The sequence below is a fragment of the Notamacropus eugenii genome, chromosome 1 (assembly GCF_028372415.1).
Source record: "Notamacropus eugenii isolate mMacEug1 chromosome 1, mMacEug1.pri_v2, whole genome shotgun sequence".
Taxonomy (NCBI): domain Eukaryota; kingdom Metazoa; phylum Chordata; class Mammalia; order Diprotodontia; family Macropodidae; genus Notamacropus; species Notamacropus eugenii.
In genome coordinates, this window is record NC_092872.1 from 419,169,506 (window position 1) to 419,191,237 (window position 21,732).

Consider the following 21,732-nt stretch of genomic DNA (forward strand, 5'->3'; position numbering starts at 1 on the left):
GGGAAAGGCCCAAATTCCAGAGCTGATGTGGGAAATTCTGGTGAGACCAATATAGTATTAAGGTGCTAAAGCAAAGAATAAACCCAGGCCAGCTAGCTTGAAATATTGCTGTGGCCCTGTGGTAGGGACAAGGTACATTCTAAACAATGACACATTTTCATCATAATGGGAAGAGCACTGAACCCAGGATTTTAATCCCAGCTCTGTGAGTGGGTTACCATATGACTTTCAGCAAGTCTCAAATGACTTTTTCTGTCAAATGGGAAGCTATGTGATGTTTAAGGTCTCTTATAACTCTAAGGTATCATATTCTATGAATTGGTGTTACTATTTCCCTCCCTTCTTCCCTTTTCTCCTCTCTAATTGTGTTCAAATCTAACTGCCATGGGGTGAGTAGGAGAAGATACACAACTCAGAAGTTTGGAATTAATGAAGCCCCAGGAGGAGGAAAGCATATAATATATGGAAAAGAAAACCCAAAAGAAACAAAAGAAGTTCCCATCAGTACCATGGGAACAGCCCACCAATTCTAGGCTCTATAAGGCACCCAGCTCACCAGAGGACTTAAGTAATCTTCACATGCCCTGCTGGCTCCCAAGACACAGGCAAACTCTGACAGCATACAAAAATGAAGCTAATACTTTGTGATATTTTAAGTGCCTCATATTTCAAAGCAACTGCTATGTAAGCAACTGCCTAAGGGAGGAGAGTTTATTGATGTGACCTTTAGTAGTTAAAATTTCAATGGTTTTTCTGTCCTTGATGTAATTCACAGTGACTGTTCTATATACAACTGGGGCAAAACATTTTACAAATCACAGCATATAAAGAGGTGGAAGAGACCTCAGGTCACCTAGTCTAACCCTTTTGTGTAAGAGGTGAGGAGCCTGAATCCCAGAGGGAAAGTAAAATGCCAAAAGTCATACAACTAGCTAGTGAAAAAGCCAGAACTAGAATCCAGGTCTTCTGACTGCAAGGCTAGGGCTTTTTTCACTATATCATCCTGCCTTTATCAGGGTAGCACTGAGAAAGAACAACGTGTCCAGAAACCCAGGGGGTAGAAGAGAAATTCCACCAGCACCTTGCAGCTATTCTATGATCTTAAAATAGCACAGCTCTGTAGGAGAGAACAGGGCAGCTAGGTGGCACAGCGGATACAGCACCAGACCTGGAGTCAGGAAGACCTGAGTTCAAATCTGGCCTCAGATACTCATGAGCTGTGTGACTCTGGGCAAGTCACTTAGCCCTGTTAGTCTCAGTTTCCTCATCTGTAAAATGATCTGGAGAAGGAATGGCAGACCACTCCAGAACCTCTGCCAAGAAAACCCCAAATGGGGTCACAAAGAGTCAAACATGACTGAAGACTGAACAACAAAAACAGTAGAGAACACTAGCAGCCAAACTACTATCCTTGTCAAGGATATTTCCTAAGCAAGCCGTTGCCATCACCAAATCCTAGCTAGAATGGCAAAGTGACCCCCACTTGGCTGAGAAGTTGTAAGAATTACTGATCTTCAAAGGATGTTCTAGTCATTTCCCTCTTTCTGATTCCATTGTAAAGGCTTCTAGGACTGAAAACTAAAAGAAGAAAATGAAGCTAATTGTCCCATACTCAATATAAATCTTCCAAAAGACCCAATAATTAAATGACAACATGAACACAAATTCCTTTCTCCAGGAAAAAAGTAATTTGCTTCCTTCAGCATAAACCCATGGACACCTTCCCTCTAAGAGTTAATAAAAATCTGACCATTAAACTATATATGATAAATGGAAAAGATCTTATAATTTTCTAACTTCTGTAACAATGTTAGCAGTAGCAAATGAAAGACTTCAACTCTCTGGATATCAGCCAGAAGTCTAATTCTGCTAAAAGCAGAGAATCAGATAAATTCTTGACTTGCCTAATCAACAATCTTATCTCTTGAAAATTAAGGAGAGTATCTCAGAGTTGTTTTGATTTGCATCTCTCTAATCAATAGTGATTTAGAGCATTTTTTCATATGACTATAGATACCTTTAATTTCTTCCTCTGAAAACTGCCTCTTCAATATCCTTTGACCATTTATCAATTGGGAAATGACTTGTATTCTTGTACATTTGATTCAGCTCTCTTCATATTTCAGAAATGAGGCCTTTATCACAGACACTAGTTGCAAAAATTCTTCCCTAGTTTTTTGCTTCCCTCCTAATCTTGGTTGCATTGGGTTTGGTTGTGCAAAAACTTTTCAGTTTAATGTAATCAAAATTATCCATTTTGCACTTCATAATGCTATCTTTTCTTTAGTCAAAAATTCTCCCCTTCGCCATAAATCTGATAAATACACTATTCCTTGCTCCACTAATTTGTTTATAGTATCAATCTTTATACTTAGATCATGTACCCATTTGGACTTTATTCTTGTGTACAGTGTGCGGCATTGGTCTATGCCTATTTTTTGCCACACTGATCCAATTTTTCCAGCAATTTTTGTCAAACAGTGAGTTCTTATCCCAGAAGCTGAGATTCTTGGGTTTATCAAACAGTAGATTGCTATACTCATTGACTACTGTGTCTTGAGTACCTAACCCTATTCCACTGGTCTACCCTTCTGTTTTTTAGCCAGCACCAAGTGGTTTTGATAATTGCTGCTTTATAATACAATTTGAGATCTGGTAGAGCTAGGCCACCTTCCCTAGCATTTCTTTTCAGTAGTTCCCTTGATTAGAGAGATGCAAATCAAAACAACTCTGAGATACCACATCACACCTATCAGATTGCCTAACAAGACAAAACAGGATGATGATAAATGCTGGAGAAGATGTGGGAGAGATGGAACACTAATTCATTGTTGGTGGAGCTGTGAGCTGATCCAACCATTCTGGAGAGCAATTTGGAACTATGCTCAAAGGGCTACAAAAATGTGCATACCCTTTGACTCAGCAATACTGCTTCTAGGACTATATCCCTAAGAGATCACAAAAATGGGAAAGGGACCCCCATGTACAAAAATATTTATAGCAGCTCTCTTTGTGGTGGCCAAAAACTGGAAATCAAGGGGATGCCCATCAATTGGGGAATGGCTGAATAAACTGTGGTATGTGAATGTAATGGAATACTATTATGCTATAAGAAATGATGAACAGGAAGACTTCAGAGAGGCCTGGAAAGACTTATATTATCTGATGCTGAATGAAAGGAGCAGATCCAGGAGAACTTTGTACACAGCAACAACCACAGTGTGCAAGGAATTTTTCTGGTAGACTTAGTACTTTATTGCAGAGCAAGGACTTAAATAATTCCTGATGGTCTCTTAAGGCAAAGTGCCTTCCACATCCAGGGAAAGAACTATGGAACTCAACTGCACAATGAAGTAGATCATTTTCTTTTGGGTTATGTTTTGGTTTGTTTTATGATTTCTCCCATTCATTTTAATTCTTCTATGCAACATGACTATGGTGAAAATGTATTTAATAGGAATGTATGTGTAGAACTTATATAAAACTGTATGCTGTCTCAGGGAGGGAAGGACGAGGGAGGGGAAACATCTAAGTTATATGGAAGTGATAGTAGAACATTGAAAATAAATTAGAAAAAAAGAAAATTAAAGAGAGCAATTGGAGTAAGTGGTGGGATGGAGGGGTAAGCTTTCTAAAGACGCTAGACTATCTTAGCACTGAGGAAAAACTAACCACTGATATTCAAATGACTGTCATCTTTGGAGAATTTGAAGTCTTCATATATAATAATATTCAGTCTCTTACCTCCATGCCTTTACACAAACTATCCCCCGTGCTTGGAACACACTCCCTTGTGACTTTTGCCTTTTGGAATCCCTGGGACCCTTTAAGACTTAGCTCAAATGTTAACTCCCTTTATGAGACCTGCGCCAATCTCCTCAGATGTTAGTGCCACTCCCTAAAAATTGCCTTGTATTTACTTACATTTGCTGAGCAAATGAGAAAGTGATAATGTAATCTTGGAACTGATGACTGGGAAGAAAATTCTAGATATAGCCAGATCCTGGACTTATGGAAAGTAGACTTCAAAATATTCTGAGACTTTTCCCTGACTAAGGCTTTATAATCTCTATCTACAGCACACATAAGAAGATATAGAACCCCTGATAAAAGCCATTTTTTCCTCCTGAAATTTCTCACTGCATTTTGCTTGGATCCTCCCTTACACTTTTCACTTTCTTCTTTCATCATTCCTCTTCCCACCTCAAAGGCTGCCTCGTCCAACTTTCTCATTTTACAGATGAGGAAACTGAGGCCCAAAGGGATTAAGTGACTTGTCCAAGAGGTAAAATTTGAAGCCAGGTTTTCCTAACTCCTAGTTCAGTGCTCTACTCATCACACCATGCTGTTTTGCTTTTATCATATCATTTGTGTACACATCCATCCCCTCCATGCCTCCCTAAATTAATGTGTTAAGTTCACTAAAAACAGGATCTGTGTTTTATCTGTCTTTGTCTCCAAAGTTCCCTTCAGAAGGCCTTTGCACATAACAAGCATTTAATAAATATTTGTTAAGTCGAATGACAGAACAATTAACTCCTATTTAGCTGTTGTCTTTTCATCCTGGGAGAAAGACACTCAAACTGGAAAGCAGAGAATACATTTTGTTAAAAGGAAAATGAAGCTTCACAAGTGAGAAGAGAACCTACTGCCCTGCAATGATGTCAAGTTTTCAGGCTGAAACAAATCTGTCAGATCAGAGGCAGGGGACGTGATTTTTTAGAGGTCTCTTCCAGCCCACAATCTATGATTCTAAATAGACTTCTTCTGTATAGGCTACTGAAGTTACTGAAAATATACTCAGAAATTATTAGGTTGTTTTCTATCCATTTTTGTGAAATGTCCTCTAAGATTTGAACTTTTTTTTTTAAATGACATAGTAGAGAATTGGTACCAGGACAATAGACACACATAGTCCCATCACTTAATCCATTCCCTCAAAAGGATCTTTGGCTTTATAGGACCTTTCAGAGTACATATTTTGCTGGGACAGTGACTGCCATGCTATGATAACATACAAAAGGAAAACTACAATCTAATAGAGGGGTTAAAATGCATACAAAAACAATAGAAAAAAATGTGTTAAATGCAAATGAGAAATCCAAAGTGCTATGAAATACTCGAGAGAGGGAGACAGAAAGACAGCAAGATTTGGCAAAAGGATCAGGGAAGGTTTTCAAGCAGGTGGTATCTTGAGTAGGGCCCTGAAAGACGGGAGGGATTTCAATATGCAGAGATGGGAACAGAGATTTTTAACTACTTTAATAGCGAGAGCAAGATCATTTCTATGTCATGTATTTGTGCTGTCCAAAAGCCTGCATGCAGCTAAAGCTATTCATATTTAAAAGATATGAGCTCAAAAATGAAATTCTCACAAGTGAAATTCTGAAATGTCTTCATGTCCAACAGTTACACAGACCCCAATACCAAGAAAATCAAAACAAACTTACGTCTACACCTCCAAACAAATCAAAAGTATATGTGTTGGGGAAGGTGGATTCTTGGGAAAACTTCCTATCTTCTGTGACAAACACCATAGCTTCCATAGAGAGAAGTGGAGAGATTTCCTGTTTGAGAAATAGAAAGGTAAAGAAAGGCTTTTGATTCTGAATGACCATTATTTATAAAGCAAACCCTGTATCTAAATAGCAGGTTACATTTAGACGGTGCTTTATATACACAATCTCATTTGATTCTAACTAATCCTTTGAGGAGTAAAAGTATCATCTCTACTTTACAGATGAAAAAAACTGAGACTCAGGAGTAAAATAAATTGCACAAGATCACCAAGCTTAATGGTAGAGCCAGGACTCAAAACCAACTCTCTGACTCCTAGAATTCTTTCTACTGCACTGTCTTGTTAATGGTCATTTTAATTCCAATATGAATACTCTGGGAACGCCACACTCAGATAGCCGCATTAAGATCTGAATTTTAGCCCTGACTGTCATTACTTAGACAGATAAATATAAGCAGGTCCCTTAGTCATTCCTTCATTCATCAAATGATCTATTTTGCCTCAAAGAGTTGATATGAGAATCTATAAGCCAATGACAAGATACGGTATTGTAATATATTACCAACACTATGAGTTTATAGGATTATATGATCTTGTGATTTTGAGTTGGAAGGAAACCTTAGAGGTCACTTTCTCACTTTAAAGATAAGGAAGTGATACAGAGATGTTAAATGATTTGCCCAGGGTCATACAAGTAGTTAAGTAACATAACAAAATCTAGATTCACACCTAGATTTTCTGACTCCAAATCCACTCCACTTCAATCAAGCTTTCTCTCCTTCCTCAGCAGGAAGACTATACATACAGGCAGGCACACCTCACCTAATATTAACTGGTTTCTTGAACACATCAGTCAGAAAAAATGATGTCATGACAGGCAGTTAGTTCAAGACCAGTTTTGTAAGTAGTAAGCAGACTGGCACCTGGAGGAGCTAAGGCTATAGGGTTTGAATGTCAGCTTGAGTGGTTGTTGACTACCTCACTTGCATCTCAGGTGAAAGGCCAAATGACATAGTAGGGTTTTGTAATGTGACAATGGGGTTAGGTTAACAAGTATTATGCACATTTCTGGAAATGATGCTCATAAAAAAGAACATTCTACAGAATGTGCCTGTTTGAGGAATCATTCTTAGCAGTGAATTCAGGCAAAGCCTTCAGCCACCAACCATAAGTAATAAGAATTTATTTTAGCCTTCTCTTCCCTTCAGAATGGAACTTTCTATTAAAGATGAACCATGTGTAGATTTTTTTTTTAGAAGGGATCATCGAATTTTTTCTTTTTTAATAGGAAAAAATTTTTATTAAGGGACTACTATGCCAGGAACTGTGCTTGGCAGTTGGAATAGAAAGACAAAAGTGAAACAATCCTTGCCTTGAAAAAGGTTCCTTTTTTTAAGAAATAAGTTTTTATTGCTATCTTCTGTCTTTTATATCATCATATTTATCCCCAGAATCTTCTCCTTCCTCCTCCCAGTCATCCCATATAACAAACAGTATCTTTCTTAAAGAGGAAAAAACTGCAGCACACGTTACTGACACACTGATTAAGTCCAAAAACATAATATGTGTAACACCTGTTGACAGATGTCCTCTCACATCTCTTCATTTGAGTGCTGCTTGATCTTTATAACCTTGTTGTACTTGCTTTTGATTTTTTTGGTGTGTGGTTATTCTTTCTATCTACTCTATTATAGCTACTGTGTTCATTGTTTTCCTGGCTCTGCTTATTTCACTCTACACCAGTCCATGTAAATCTTTCCATGCTTCTCTGTATTCATCATACATATCATTTATTACAGTACAGTAAAATTCCATTACATTCATGTCCCCACAACTTATTTAGCTATCTCCCAACTGATGGACAACTATTTTGTTTCTAACTCTTTGCTATCACAAAAAATGTTGCTATAAATATTTCTTCTTAATGGCTTCTTTGGGGTATAAGTAAGCCCAATAATGGAATCTCTGGTTCAAAGGATCTAGACATTTTAGTCATTTTATGTACATAATACCAAACTTCTTTCCCAAAGGGCTACACCAGGGGTGGGGAACCTGCAGCCTCAAGGCCACATGTGGCCTTCTAGGTCTTTGGGTATAGCCTTTTGACCAAGTCCAAGTTTTACAGAACAAATACTTTTATTAAGGGGATTTGTTCTGTGAAGTTCAAAGGACCACACTTGAGAACCTAGAGGGTCACATAGTTCCCCACTCTTGGGCTATAATGATTCAGAGCTCTTAACAATGTATTAACATGCCTTTCATTTCACAAATCCTCCAAAACTGACTATTGCCATTTTTTATCTTTGCCAATTTGCAAGGGTTGAGATGAAATCTCTCAGGATTGGTTTGATTTGTGTTTCTCTTGTTACTGATTTGGAGCATTCATTCTTTCATGTAGTTCTTTTGAGAACTGTTTGTTCATACCCTTTGACCACTTATCTACTAGGGAATGGCTATTAATCCTATATATATTTATTAAATGTCTATATGTTCTAACACTAAACTCTTACCAGAGAAATTTGATAGAAGGATTTTTCTTCCCATTCAACTACATCTCTTATGACAGAAGCATTAATTTTGTCTGTTCAGAAACTTTTCAGTTTCATGTAACCAAAGTTTTCTATTTTATCTTTTGTAATTGCTTCTATCTCTTATTTGGCTAAGAATACCTTTCCTATCCTTTGATGTGAGAGATATAGCATCTGATTCCTTTTTAATTTTTCTATGATATGATCTTTCATATTAAGGCTGTATATATAATAAAAATGTATTGTAGAAAATGATGTAAGGTGTTAGTCTAAGCTTAATTTTTGTCAGACTGCTTTCCAGTTTTCCCAGGAGTTTTTATCAAATAAGGAGTTTTTTCCTAAGTAATTTATGATTTCCCCCATTTTATCAAACGCTGGGTTACTGAATTCCATTGTTTCTGATTTTCCTTTGTCAAGCCCATTCCACTGATTGACTGCTCTTTTGTAATCTAATTCCAAATGGCTTTGATGACTGCTGCTCACCAGTTTGAGGTTTAGAAGTATAATGACCCCTTCATACCTATTTATTCTCATTACTGATATTCTAGATCTTGTTTTTCCAAGTAAACTCTGTAATTATTTTATCAAATTCTGTTAAGTATATCCTTGGTAATTTGGTTGATATAGTGCTAAAAGTATAAATTAAATTTGGGAATATTGTCACTTTTATTCTGTTGGCACAGCCTAGCCATGAGCACTGAATATTCCATGAGCTCTTTAAGTTTGTTATTTCTCTAAGCAACACTCTGTAACTACATCTATTTAAGTCTTTTGTATGCTTTGGTAGGTTGGGGATCACAGAATCTCAGCAATGAAAGGAGCCTGGGAGATCACCTTGTCCATCTCACTCTTTGGTTCAGAAATTCCTCATATAATATTTCTAACACGTGCTATCAGAAGTCTTTATTCTTATCCCTCTTGCAGATAATGATGATAATTATCTAGTACCAAATATTTTCTGATGGACATAAATGTTATATGATGCAATATCAAAGTTTAACCTCAATATAAGTTTGGACATTAAGATAAAATTTTCATTTGGACATTAAATTTAATTTAGACTCTAAGATAAAATTATAAGGATAATCTTCATATCCAGTTGGAATTTTGTTGTTCAGTCATTTCAGTCTTATCCAACTCTTCATGACCCCATTTGGGGATTTCTTGACAAAGATACTGGAGTGGTTTGTTACTTCCTTCTCCAGTTCATTTTACAGATGAGGAAACTGAGGCAAACAGGGTGAAGCGACTTGCCCAGGGTCACAAAGTATCTGAGGCCAAATCTGAACTCAGGCTTCCTGACTCCAAGCCCCTAGCTGCTCTTTGGAGTAGGTGTCATGAATTAAAAATCCCAGATCTGGTATAATATTTTAGAAAGGGAATTCCATCATCTCTTCTCCCCTTCACTGACTTGGTGCCAGTCCCACTCCCTCAACTGACCTAAAAAGAAGAATTTTTCCTCTGCTAAAAACCAACCCCACCCAAATATAACCAAACCCCTCAGCCACTGCCTGTTCCCTTTCCTTACCATTTCCAAGACTCTCTTAGACTACATCCCTTTTCTTCTAAGTTAGCGGCTATATTGAAACAAGGAGATTGGCTGGGGAAGAGTTTGGCCAAAGCTGGCCTTCTCAACATGGTATATTTCAATGAGTCTTCGACTGGAATCAGAAGCCTTGGATTTTAGTATCAGAGCCTCCATTTACTAGCTTATGTATATGACTTTACCAACAGTCCCTTCATCTCTCTGAGGTTCACTTTCCTAATCTATAAAATGGGAACAACAATCTTACACTGTTAACCTCATAGGCTGTTTTGAAGATCAAACAAAATGATGTACTCTCACTTTATAAACTGTAAACTATTATGTAAATCTCTATTATCTTTTAAATGTTATTTATATTAAGAATAATCACACTCCTCAAAAATTAACAAATGTTACAAATAACACAAGTATAAAATAGGATTAAAATCATGTAGTCAAAATAAAACCTCTTCCAAGAGACTGCTGACATTACCTTGAGGATGCTTTGGCACTTAGAGAAATCGCTATTGGGTTGGCTGTTCACGTATAGTTTCTGAAGTAACAGAGGGATCCCATTCCATTTGGCTTGTTTGTCTCTTTCTTTCAGAAAAGCCTCTGTGATCTGCAATTGAAACAACAACATGAATGCTCACTCTCTGGATAGATGCCCCCTACAAAGATGGCAGAGGGGCACCCCTTGCTCAGACAAACCTGGGATAAGACACCCAGTTCAAAGAATAATTTTTAAACGGTTTGAGTAAATACATAAAAACAGCTAGCCCTTATATAGTGCCTACTATGTGCCAGGCACTGTGTTAAATGCCTTACAAATATTATCTTATTTGAGCCTTACAACAACCCTGAGAAATAAGTGTTATTATTATTCCCATTTAACAGATGAAACAAACAGAGGTTAAGTGACTTACCCAGGGTCACATAGCTAGTAAGTATTTGAGGCTGGGTTTGAACTCAGGTCTTCCTGACTCTAGGCCTGGCACTCTATCCACTGTGCCACCTAGTTACGGTAAAGAGAATAAGATGGCTTCAACTAGGCAAATATTGGTACAAAAAAAAGGTAAATTAATGAATTATGGTTCTTCCCCTATTTATACTCCAAATGCTTTGTCAATTTTATTACTAAGGCAAAACAGCATATCAGAACTAGAAGAGAACTTAAATATCTTCTAGTCCACACCCTCATTTTACTAAAGTAGAAACACAAGCCCAGAACAAAGAAAGCAACTTGTTCAAGGTCACATAGTAATCAGGTGACAGAGATTAAAATCCAGATCACCTTATTCATTCCAGATTAACACATGAAATTCCTGTTTGAACCTGGAAATTCAAGGCCTGTTAAAGTCAAGCATGTTAATGGAAATCCAAGCACACTTTGATTTATTAAAAGGCCCTGTCAGTTTAAATCAAGGCATAATATCTTATTTAAAAGAATTAATCTACAATGGAAATATAAGTAGATTAATTAATTAACATTTACTGAACGCCTACCATGTGCAAGCAACAGTGCTAAGCACTGGAGAGACAAAAAGGTACCAAAGGAATTCCCCAAGGGGCTTACTTTAAATATTATATTTATAAAGTTATTTTTATGCATGTTATGGCCCATTTGCTAAATAGGAATATCAGCAAGATATAAACACTGGATTTGGAAGAAAAGAACCAGGTTTTGAATCCTAGCTCTTAGCTCCACTAAGTATGGGTTTCATTATCTTTAAAATGTGAGGGTGAGATTATCATTAAGGTCTCAACCTTTCCAGCTCTAATCTTATAATCAACCCCCTAGGTCCTTGGCTCCACCTCTATTTCCCCACTAGTTCCATCCACTGCGACTAACTTAGACTAATTTTCCAGATGTACTCAGCACCCTTGTTCATGACATTCCTTTCTTACTGGAATACTTTTCATCTATCAAAATTCCACCCCTTTTCCAATGTCCAGCTCAAACGCCACTCCATGAAATAGCCTATGGTCCCACAACCACAAGTAATTGGTTCCTCAAAAATATGCATACCCTTTGACCCAGCAATACTGATTCTAGGACTATATCCCCAAGAGATCATAAAGATGGGAAAGGGTCCCACATGTACCAAAAATATTTACAGCAGCTCTCTTTGTGGTGGCCAAAAACTGGAAATCAAGGGGATGCCCATCAATTGGGGAATGGCCGAATAAATTGTGGTATATGAATGTAATGAAACACTATTGTGCTGTAAGAAATGATGAACAGGAAGACGTCAGAGAGGCCTGGAAAGACTTATATGAACTGATGCTGAGTGAAAGGAGCAGAACCAGGAGAACTTTGTACACAGCAACAACCACAGTGTGCAAGGAATTTTTCTGGTAGACTCAGTACTTCATTGCAGTGTAAGGACTTAAAATAATTCCCAATGGTCTCTTAAGGCAAAATGCCTTCCACATAAAGAGAAAGAACTATGGAACTTGATCACACAATAAAGCAGATCATTTTCTTTTGTGTTATGTTTTGGTTTGTTTTATGATTTCTCCCATTCGTTTTAATTCTTCTATGCAATATGACTAAAGTGAGGATGTATTTAATAGGAATGTACGTGTAGAACCTATATAAAACTGTATGCCATCTCAGGGAGGGAGTGGGGAGGTAGGGGTTAAGTGGGGGAGGGAGGGGAAAAAAATCTAAGATGTATGGAAGTGATTGTAGAACACTGAAAACAAATAAAATAATAATAATTTTTTTAAAAAGTAATTGGTTCCTTCTCTGCATTTTGTACCACTTGCTCTCTCCACTGCCCTGTATGTTGCCTTGCATTATGGTTATCTGCTGTGCACATCTTACCTTTCCACCTAGTCTGAAAGCTCATCTAGTACCAGGACTAGATTACATACACCTTGGTATTCTCCACAATGCTAAGCACAGGGTCAAATAAATATGGAAGATAGTGTCTGAATACATTAATAAACTCCATAATAGTCAGGAAAGCTATTGGAAATCCTTGTAACTGTTTCACAGCACAGTCCCACACAACAGAATCCACAGAAGGCATTTTGAAACACCAACATAAATCCCTAACAACTAATGGAGAATGGAAAGGTTCACAGAAGAATGTATAATACTATAACAGTGAAAACCCCTGGATTAAAAGAAATTGAATTACTCAAAAGCATTAACAGAAAGCATTTGCTAGGGGTTTCTCTCTGTACAAAATTATGTATATCCATAGTTCTTAATGGGCCCTCCCCAAGAGGGTCAACTGAAGTTATCAAGAGAATGGAGGAATTTCTACATGAGAATAAACTAAGAAAATTAAACCTCTTCAGCCAACAGAGATAAAGGCTGGAAGGAAATATGACTGAAATTAATAAAATTACTAAAAGTATGTATGGGGTAAAAGCAGATCTACTTGCCAGAATAAGAGGACCTCTTTGAAGCCTAAAGGGATAGTTCTAGAATACATAAAAATCATTCTATTTTACACACTGATAACATATGGCATTTGTTAGCCTATCAAACAGTAAGTTCAAGAAAAATGCATGTGGATGTCATGTGCTCCTAACAGGTTATACAGAGAAGTTTATGGTATTTGGTTACAACCCTTATGTTAAGGTTGAAGCCACCAACACCATGCTTTCCCACAAACCAGCCAGGAATAGGACAAGGGTAGATCGCATCACTTTGAAGGACACCTTCTAACTCTAACTCAATACTCTATGATCCTTTATTCAGACAGAATACTAGCTGATATACTGGAAAAAACCAAGGATTGTATTTATGGTCTTATCATTTTGGGAAGAGAAACAGGTAGAGACAGTTGCAAACACACCAGAAGAATACTGGGAGCACCAACAGAGATAAACTGATGGCAATGAAATGTGAAAGTAGGTGGGACAGGTAAGATTATAATTCAATTCAACCAACCTGTTAAGTGCTTACTATGTAAACAGTACTGAGGATAAAGAGATGAAAAAGGAAACAGAATCTCTCCCTGTTTTCAAAGTGCTTATAATCTAGAAGCAGAAATATCTCAACTGAAGCTAGCTTTCTGGCAGCTGGGGACTCTGGCTTCCTCCTAAAGAGAAGGCCTGGGATCCTGTTCTGGAACTCCTGGGCTAATCCCTCTAGTACTAAAATTATGCTTTATTTCATTTATTCGTTTCGTGCTTACTAGGAAGCACTGTGCTATATGCTAGAAGAGAATGATAAAGAAGACATAGTTCTTAAATAGTTTATAATCTAGTTGGAGAAATAAGGAAAGGGGGAAGGGAAGGGGAAGGAAATAAGCATTAATTATAATCTACTATGTGCCAGGTACTTTGTTGAGCACTTTTTACAAATATTATCTCATTTGATCCTCACAATGACCCTGCAAAATAGGTGCTATATTATCCTGGTTTTAAAGTTAAGGGAACTGAGGTAAACAAAGGTTAAGTGACTTGCCCAAGGTTACACAGCTAATACGCATTTGAAACCCAATTTGAATTCAAGTCTTCCCAACTCAAAACCCAGGACTCTATCCACTGTGCCACCAGCTGTCTCTAAGACATAAGACATAAGACATAAACATATGAACTAATTAAATAACAACATAAGGCAATATATGACTAAGTGCCAAAATGAATGATACAGACAATAAGGCCTATAGGTGTGCAAAGAAGATAGAGCAACGTGGGCTGGAGAGGATTAGGAATGTCGCCAGGATAAATATGGGGGCTGGGCCTTGAGGGACAAATGATAAGATAACAGGACTATTTTATATTTATGTACTGATTTAGGTTACGAAGCATTTTTAAAATTTTAATTTTAAAAATTATCCCACTCTATCCTCACATTAACCCATAATGAAAGTCTATAAATGTTAGCCTCATTTAAGAGGTAAAGAAACTGAGGGTTTAGAAAGAAAATAAGTGGGTAGGACCATCATCTCAAAGAGACAGGACTCAAACTCAGCTAACTTGCCTTCTAGTCTCGTATCCTTTACTAAATATTAGAAGAACTGAATTAGACTTAAGATTAAGTATGGTATGCTGACAGACTGTGAGAAGGGAGTGAGAAATAATATTTGGACACGTAGGACAGAAGTAACATACTGGATGGCCTTGACTGCAAAAGAGTTTGATTTTACCCTAAAGAGAAAAGGGAAGACAAAGGTTACAGAAGACTGGCTTGAAGGCTATTATAGCAGGCTAGGCATCTGGTAATAAGGGGGGCTAGAGTGGCAGTCATAGAAAAAAAAAAATCCTTCAGAGAGGACCTCAGAGCCTCAGAAACCAAATTCAAACTGAAAGTGCAATAATGCATATCCAGGTAGCACTTAATACCACTTCACAGATAGGAAAATGAAGTTCTTTCACTATTCTATCCATTTATAAAAGTGGATAGAAGCAAGCTAATTGAGACTCATCAGTATATGTGGGGGGGTTTCATACTTTCTCACAAATGCAATCTCTTTTTACTATGAAAAATGTGAAAACAAATGAAAGCTTTTCTCTTTTGCCATCTAACCTTGAATTCTAAACTTAAAAATCTAACAGGAAGTAATTAACTAGAGCCAATAGTGTCTAAAAACTAAACTTTGTCCCTGTCTCAACACGCCCCCCCCACCCCCCACCCCCCAACTGGTTTCCCTCCTGACTTCCCTATTTCTAACAACAGCATCATAATTCTCCTGGTCATCTAGTTTCAAACCCTTAGAGCCTTGATTGGTCTTCCTTTCCTCAGAATACCCAACTGGTCACAAAATCCTATACATTCGTCTTTTCTTCTTCTTCTGAGTCTAAACTTATCTTATAGTCCCTTCTTATAATCAACATACTACTACTTTAATAGTCTCATAATTGGACTCCCTGCCTTTAATCTCTTCCCCTCATATCCATCCTTCACAAAACCCTGATTATCCTCCTAATAAATGGATCTATCATGGCTCTGCCTACTCAAAAATTTTCATTGATTCCCTACAAGATAAAGTTCAAATTCTTCTCCCTGTCATTTAGGATGTCTATAATCTGGACCCATGCTACCTATCTTGCCCTTTGTGTATGCTTTCCCCAGTGCCTGGAATGTCCTCCTCTATCCCCACCATTCAAAGGATATTCCACTCTTTTTTCAAGGCCTATATGAGGCCCACTTCTTCTATAAGGCTTTCTCTGACCACTCTAGCCTTTTTCTGCCTCCTCTCCACTCTTACAGCACTTTCTGTCTATATTCATTTTGGCACCTAATCAAATACAAACTGTATTATTACCCAACTGTTCTGAACATGTTAATCTCCAATCCTCAATAAGACTGTAAGTTCCTGGAGGGCAGAGAATTTCTCTTATACAAACTTCTCATGATAGCTGAGGGAGGTTGTAACAAACTAACCAATCAAACCTGACCATCGTACAGATAAGGAAACTGAGACACAGAGGAGATTTGTGATTTACCTAAGATCATACCACAAGGCAATGGCAGAACTAGAACTAGAGTCCAGGTCTTCTGATTTCCAGAATGGTGCTCTTTTCGCTGTGATGTGATTTCTTCTGTATCACATACAACACCTGGCAGAAAGCTCAGCCCATAATACAACAAGCATTCATTAAGGGCTAACGTACACTAGTTACTGTGCAAGGTGCTAAGGATACAAAGATAAAACATTCTACTGCGGGGAAAACAACATATACATAAATAAGAAAATAAAAATAAATACAATTTTGGGAGGTGGCTGGGGGCAGAAGGGGAACCTGAAGAATTGGGGAAGGATTAAAAAAATTTTTTAAAGCCTCATGCAGTAAGAAATGGTATTTGAGATGAATTCCGGAATGGCCTAAGGATTCCAAAAAGTAGAGATGAAGATGGAGAACTTTTCAAGTATCAGGAATAGCTTCTGCAAAAGCACAGAGATAGAAAATGGAATGCTTGAGTGTAACACCATGAGCAGCAAATAGGTCAATTTGGCTAGAAGAAAAAAGCGGGAGCAATTTGACATCAACCTAAAAAGGTAGGTTGAAGCTAGACTGTGATAGGCACCAGGATGGTGGAAGTGTTAGAGGGGAGAAGGAGGCATACATGAGAAATCTTGAGAAGGTAGGATGGACAGGACCTGGTAAAAGATCAAATGGGGGTGGTGGTGAGTGAGGAACTGAGGATGACCCCTAGATTGCAAACCTGAGTGACTAGGGGAGATAGTGGTGTCTACAAATAGAGAAGTTAGGAATAGGAGAGGGGTTGAGGGGAAAGAGAATGAATTCAATTTTGGACACATCGAGTTTAAGATGTTTGTGGTACATCCAGTGGAGAGTTCCCATAGTTAATAAGAGATGAAAAATTAGAGGTCAAGAGAGATGTTTGGGTTGAATAAATAGACCTGGGAATTAGGAACTCAGAGGACCTGATCAGATTACCAAGTGAAATAGTACAGAAGGAGTAGAAGGCCCTAGACAAAGCGTTGGGGCTCCACAAGCAGCAGGTACAATCTAGACCAAGATCCAGCAAAGGAAAGTGAGGAGCAGTCAGAAGGGTAGGTGGAGAACCAGACAAGAGAGCAGTGTCATGAAAACCTAGGGGAAAAAAAGGCAACTGACAGAGTTAAAGGCAGCAAAAAGGTCAAGAAGATGAGGATTGTAAAAAGGCCATTAGATTTGGCAATTAAGAGATCACCAAGTAACTTTGAAAAGAGCAGTTTCTGTTGAATAAGGTCAGAAACCAGAGTTTAGAAGACAGTGCAAGGAAAAGAAACAGATAACTGATTGAAGATGTCCTACTCAAGGAGTTTTTCCATGACAAAAAAACAGAAAAAAACACGAAAGGACAGCTAGTAGGGATGGACAACAGATCAGGGGAGGATTTTTGGAAGATGAGGGAAACATGGAGTGTCCTGGAGAGCAGCAAGGAAGCATCATTAGGAAAGGAAAGACTGAAGATTGCTAAGAGAGTGGGGGTAATCTCCTCAGGCTAATAACAATAACTAATTCAAAATTATATAGTACTTGAAGAATTACAAAATGTTTTCCTCCCTATGGCTCAGTGTGGCAGATAATGATCACAGAATGAATAAGGCTGGGAGGGAATTTAAGGATTATGTAGTCCAACCTCTTCATTTTGTAGATAGGGAAATTGAGACCCTGAGAGATTAAGAATTCCCTTAACTTTGCTAAACCAAGAATCAAATCCACAGATCTCCAAGCACAGTACCTTTTTCACCATACTATGATTCATTCAGACTTCACATTAAACACTGCCTTCTCTCATGCCCTCATCCACACGTTACACTCATCTCTATTTTCTCTTATCTCCTCTACAAGACTGTATCCCAAAAGGAAAAACTGCATCTTAACTTTGTATCCTCCCTGAGTGCCTAACATAACATTCAACATACAGAGCTCATTCTTTAAGATGATTCAGTGCCATCCTTTTTCAAACTTCAGGTTTCTGTACTAGAACACTTGGTGATCTTATCAGCTCCCATGGATTTAAACTTCTCTATGTAGACGATTCTCAAATCTATCCATCCTTCTTTAACTTCTCTGCCGACCTCCTATCTCCCATCTCCAACTGCCTTTCACACAAACCAGATATTCAATAGAAATCTTAAACTCAACATGTCCAAAATGGAGGTCATTATCTTTCCCCCCAAACTTTCCTCCTGTAACTTCCTTCTTACAGTCCAGGGCATCATCATCCTTCCAGTCCCTCAGGCTAGCAACCTAGAGGTCACCCTGGATTCCTCATTCTCACTCAGGATATTGAATCTATTACCAAGGTTTGCTGATACCACCGTTGCAACATCTCTGACAAGTCCATGTTCTCTCCTTTGACAATTACGGGGCTCTTATGCAGGCCCTCACCACTTCACACCTGGACTACTGCAATAACCTGGTGGATCTGTGTGCAACATCTCACCCCATTTCAATCCATCCTCCTTTCAGCCAATAAAGTGATTTTCCTAAAGTGCAGGTCTGACCATGCCACACATTGCCACACACTCCCACACACACCTTTACAGTGTTTTTAACCTTAACCTTCTATCCAGTGACACCAGACTCAGGGCTGTTACACGAACAAGATATGCCATCTCTTGGCTTTGGCCATTTCCTCTGGCTATTCCCCATACCTGAAAAGCTCTCCTTTATCTTCAACCTCCTAGCCTCCTTTAAGTCCCAATTAAAAATTCCATCTTATACAGGAAGCCTTTCCCTACCCTTAATTCTAGTACCTTCCCTCTCTTATTTCTTATTTATTCCGTGTATTTATTTGCTCGTTGTCTCCTCGTTGGATAGTAAGCTCCTTGGGGGTAGGGACTGCCTTTTGCCTTTTTTTTTTATATCCCCAGGGCTTAGCACAGTGCCTGGCACATAATAGGCACTTAGTAAAAGTTTACTGACTATTCTGTGTCTCTACGTGGGAAGAAGGGTCAGAATAGGGTGTACTTCTTCCCCTGGGGTCACTTTCCCGACACTTTCTGTCATGACCAGCCTTATCCATACCCCACCACCTTTCCCATTCCAGATGTCGGGGGGGCTCTCAGCCAGCGCGCACGAGACGCCTTCCCTCGCCACCTCTCGGGGTTGGGGCTGGGTCTGGGCCCCCAAACCAATCCCGCCTCGAGCTGACAGACCCGACGTGCAGGGCGGGGGGCGGGGGGGGGGGGGGCTGGGCCTGCCCTCTGCTCCCCGGCCTGACGGGGTCCCTGAGCCCCGCTGACTAACCGAGTGACCGGCCGACCCTCGGAGTGGCCCCGGCTCCAGGCGCGACGGACGGGCCCGACCCTCTCCGGCCAGGCAAGCGGGCAGTCACGCGCCGGTGCTGACACCCAGAGCCGCCGGCCCGGGACCCGTCTTGGCCGCTGCCCCGGCCCCGGTGCCGGCTGGCTGGCAGACTGACACACGGACGGACAGACTGCCCCGGGCCCACAGCCCAGGCCCCGCCCCTTCAGGCCTGCCCGGCTCTACCTGCGCGCCCCGGGCCAGGCCCTGGCCCGTCACCTGGCCCTGCCGGAGTTGATCCAAGATGTTCCCGGAGCACGGCCGGCCTCCCCAGCCCCAGGCCGCCGCCCGCCGCTCTCGGCCGGCCCCGGGAACAGCCGCCGCCGCCATGGCTCCTCCTAGGACAAACAGGAAGCGGCCTCCGGGGCTAGTGGCGATTTGTACGGAGCGGCGGAGGGGCCGCCGTAGCGACCCCAGGTGGCCCAGGGCCGAAGCGCAAGGTGCGTGTGCGCAGCGGAGGAATCTGGGAAATGTAGTTCGGCTGTCTCGGGGTGATGGGGTGCCACAGGCGCTCAGGGAGCTGCGGGATGGAACGAGGTGAGAGATTGGAGGCGGGGCGGTGGAGGATTCGTGCTTCAAGGTCAATAACAGGCAAACACCGTCCTCCAACACACACACAGACACACAGGCACACAGAGACACAGACACACAGAGACACACACACACATACACACACAGGCATAGACACACAGACACAGACACACAGACACACACAGACACAGACACACTTTGAAACTCTGCCCCTCCTTCACCTAGCAGTATTGCTATAGGTCTCATATACCAAAGGAATCAAAGGTCTCAGAATCAAAGATCAAATGAAAAGGATACATGTCTATAATTTTGTTTCCAATAACTCTTTTCATGGCAGCAAAAAAGGGTGCTCATCACCCTTATGTATTGGATAAAGAAGTTATATATATGAATATGATGGAATACTACTATGCTATAAGAAATTAAGAAGGGAATGGTTTCAAAGAAACCTGGAAAGAGTTGTATGAACTGAGGCAGAGGGAAGTCAGCAAAACCAAAACAATTTTATATAACAACCATATTGCAAAGACAAACAACTTTGAAAGAATTAAGAAGTGATTGACACAATGAACAACCATAGTTCCAGACGACTTATAATGAAACATCCTACCCCACTTCCTGATAGAGAACTGATAGACTCAGAGTGCAGATTGGGACTTTTATTTTTACATAGCCAATGTGGGAATTTGTTTTGCCTGACTATACATGTTTGCAACTAGTTTTGTTTCTCTTGCTTTCTCAGTATGAGAAGTAGGTAGAGGTAAAGAATGCAGACCTGCAAATAGAATTTTTTTTTTTAAGAGGTAGGCTTTAGAGGTAGGAGACTATATTCAAATCCCTATCTCCAAAACTTACTACCTGGACAACCCTGAGAAAGTCACTAACCTCTCTTGGTCTCAGTTTCCTCATCTGTAAAATGAGGGGAATTAGATTAGTTTCCTGCTACATTAAAAAAAAATTAGATTAGTTCCCTTTTGGTTTTAAAATGTGTAATCCTGTTATGCTATAAATTCAAAGTACCATATAATCACAGCCTCTCAGAGTCAGAAAGATCATCTAGTTAAACTTGTACCTGAACAGGAACCTCCCCTACAAATTCACTAACAAGTAGTCTTCTAGCTTCTGCTTGAAGAATGGGGAGCCCACTGACTCCTTGAGGTAGCCCACTCCACTTTTAGATAGCTCTTGCTTTTCAATCTGTAAAGCATCTAGATGGCAAAGTGAGGCAGACATGGAGAAAGGCAATTAATCAATCAGTAAACATTTATTAAGTGCCTACTATGAGCCATGCACTTGCTAAGCTCTGAGGATACAAAAAAAAGTAAGAGTCTCTGCCTTTAAGGAATTTACAGTTTAATGGAAGAGGCAGCATGTGAACAAATAAACACAAAGTAAGCTATGTACAGGATAAATAAGAAACAATTAACAGAGAGAAGTCACTAGGATTAAGTTGGGGAAGCCTTCCTATAGAAGGTAATGATTTTATATGAGACTTAAAGGAAGCCAAGGACATTAGTAGTTGGAAAGGAAGAAGGAAAGCCTTCCAGGCATGGGGAACAGCCAGAGAAAATGTACAAGAGATGTCAAGAGATGGAGTGTCTTGCTCATGGAACAGTCATTAAAAAGTCCATGGCAGGAAGTAAGGTGTAAGAAGACTGGAAAGGAAGGAGGGGGCTAGGTTATGAAGGACTTTGAACGACAAATGGAGGGGTTGTTGTTTTTAATCCTAGAAGCAACAGGAAATTGGTGGAGTTTATTAAATAGGGAGAGGACATGATTTGACCTTTGATTTAGGAAAATCACTTTTATGACTGAATGGATGATGGATTGGAGTAGAGAGAGACTTGGGGTAGGCTGACCCACAGCAGGATATTACAATAGTCCATGTGTGAGGTGCT

The 21,732-nt window shown here is 39.6% G+C and overlaps 1 protein-coding gene across 3 annotated transcripts in view; it reads right to left on the reverse strand.

Annotated features, from left to right (window-relative positions):
- Window positions 1–19,707, reverse strand: part of TRPC4AP (transient receptor potential cation channel subfamily C member 4 associated protein) — an 83,514-nt gene extending 63,807 nt beyond the window's left edge. The window contains exons 1-4 of one of the 3 annotated variants that reach the window (XM_072631340.1): window positions 19,490–19,647; window positions 10,498–10,586; window positions 10,065–10,193; window positions 5,451–5,567 (exon numbers count right to left, since the gene is read on the reverse strand). In XM_072631340.1, the coding sequence (XP_072487441.1) occupies window positions 5,451–5,546 (96 nt within the window). In that variant the 5' untranslated portion in view covers window positions 5,547–5,567; window positions 10,065–10,193; window positions 10,498–10,586; window positions 19,490–19,647. Of the gene's footprint in view, window positions 1–5,450; window positions 5,568–10,064; window positions 10,194–10,497; window positions 10,587–19,246; window positions 19,384–19,489 lie in introns of those variants that run through there. The other 2 variants (XM_072631339.1, XM_072631341.1) reach the window with 2 other exon arrangements.
- Between the last annotated feature and the right edge of the window lie 2,025 nt (window positions 19,708–21,732).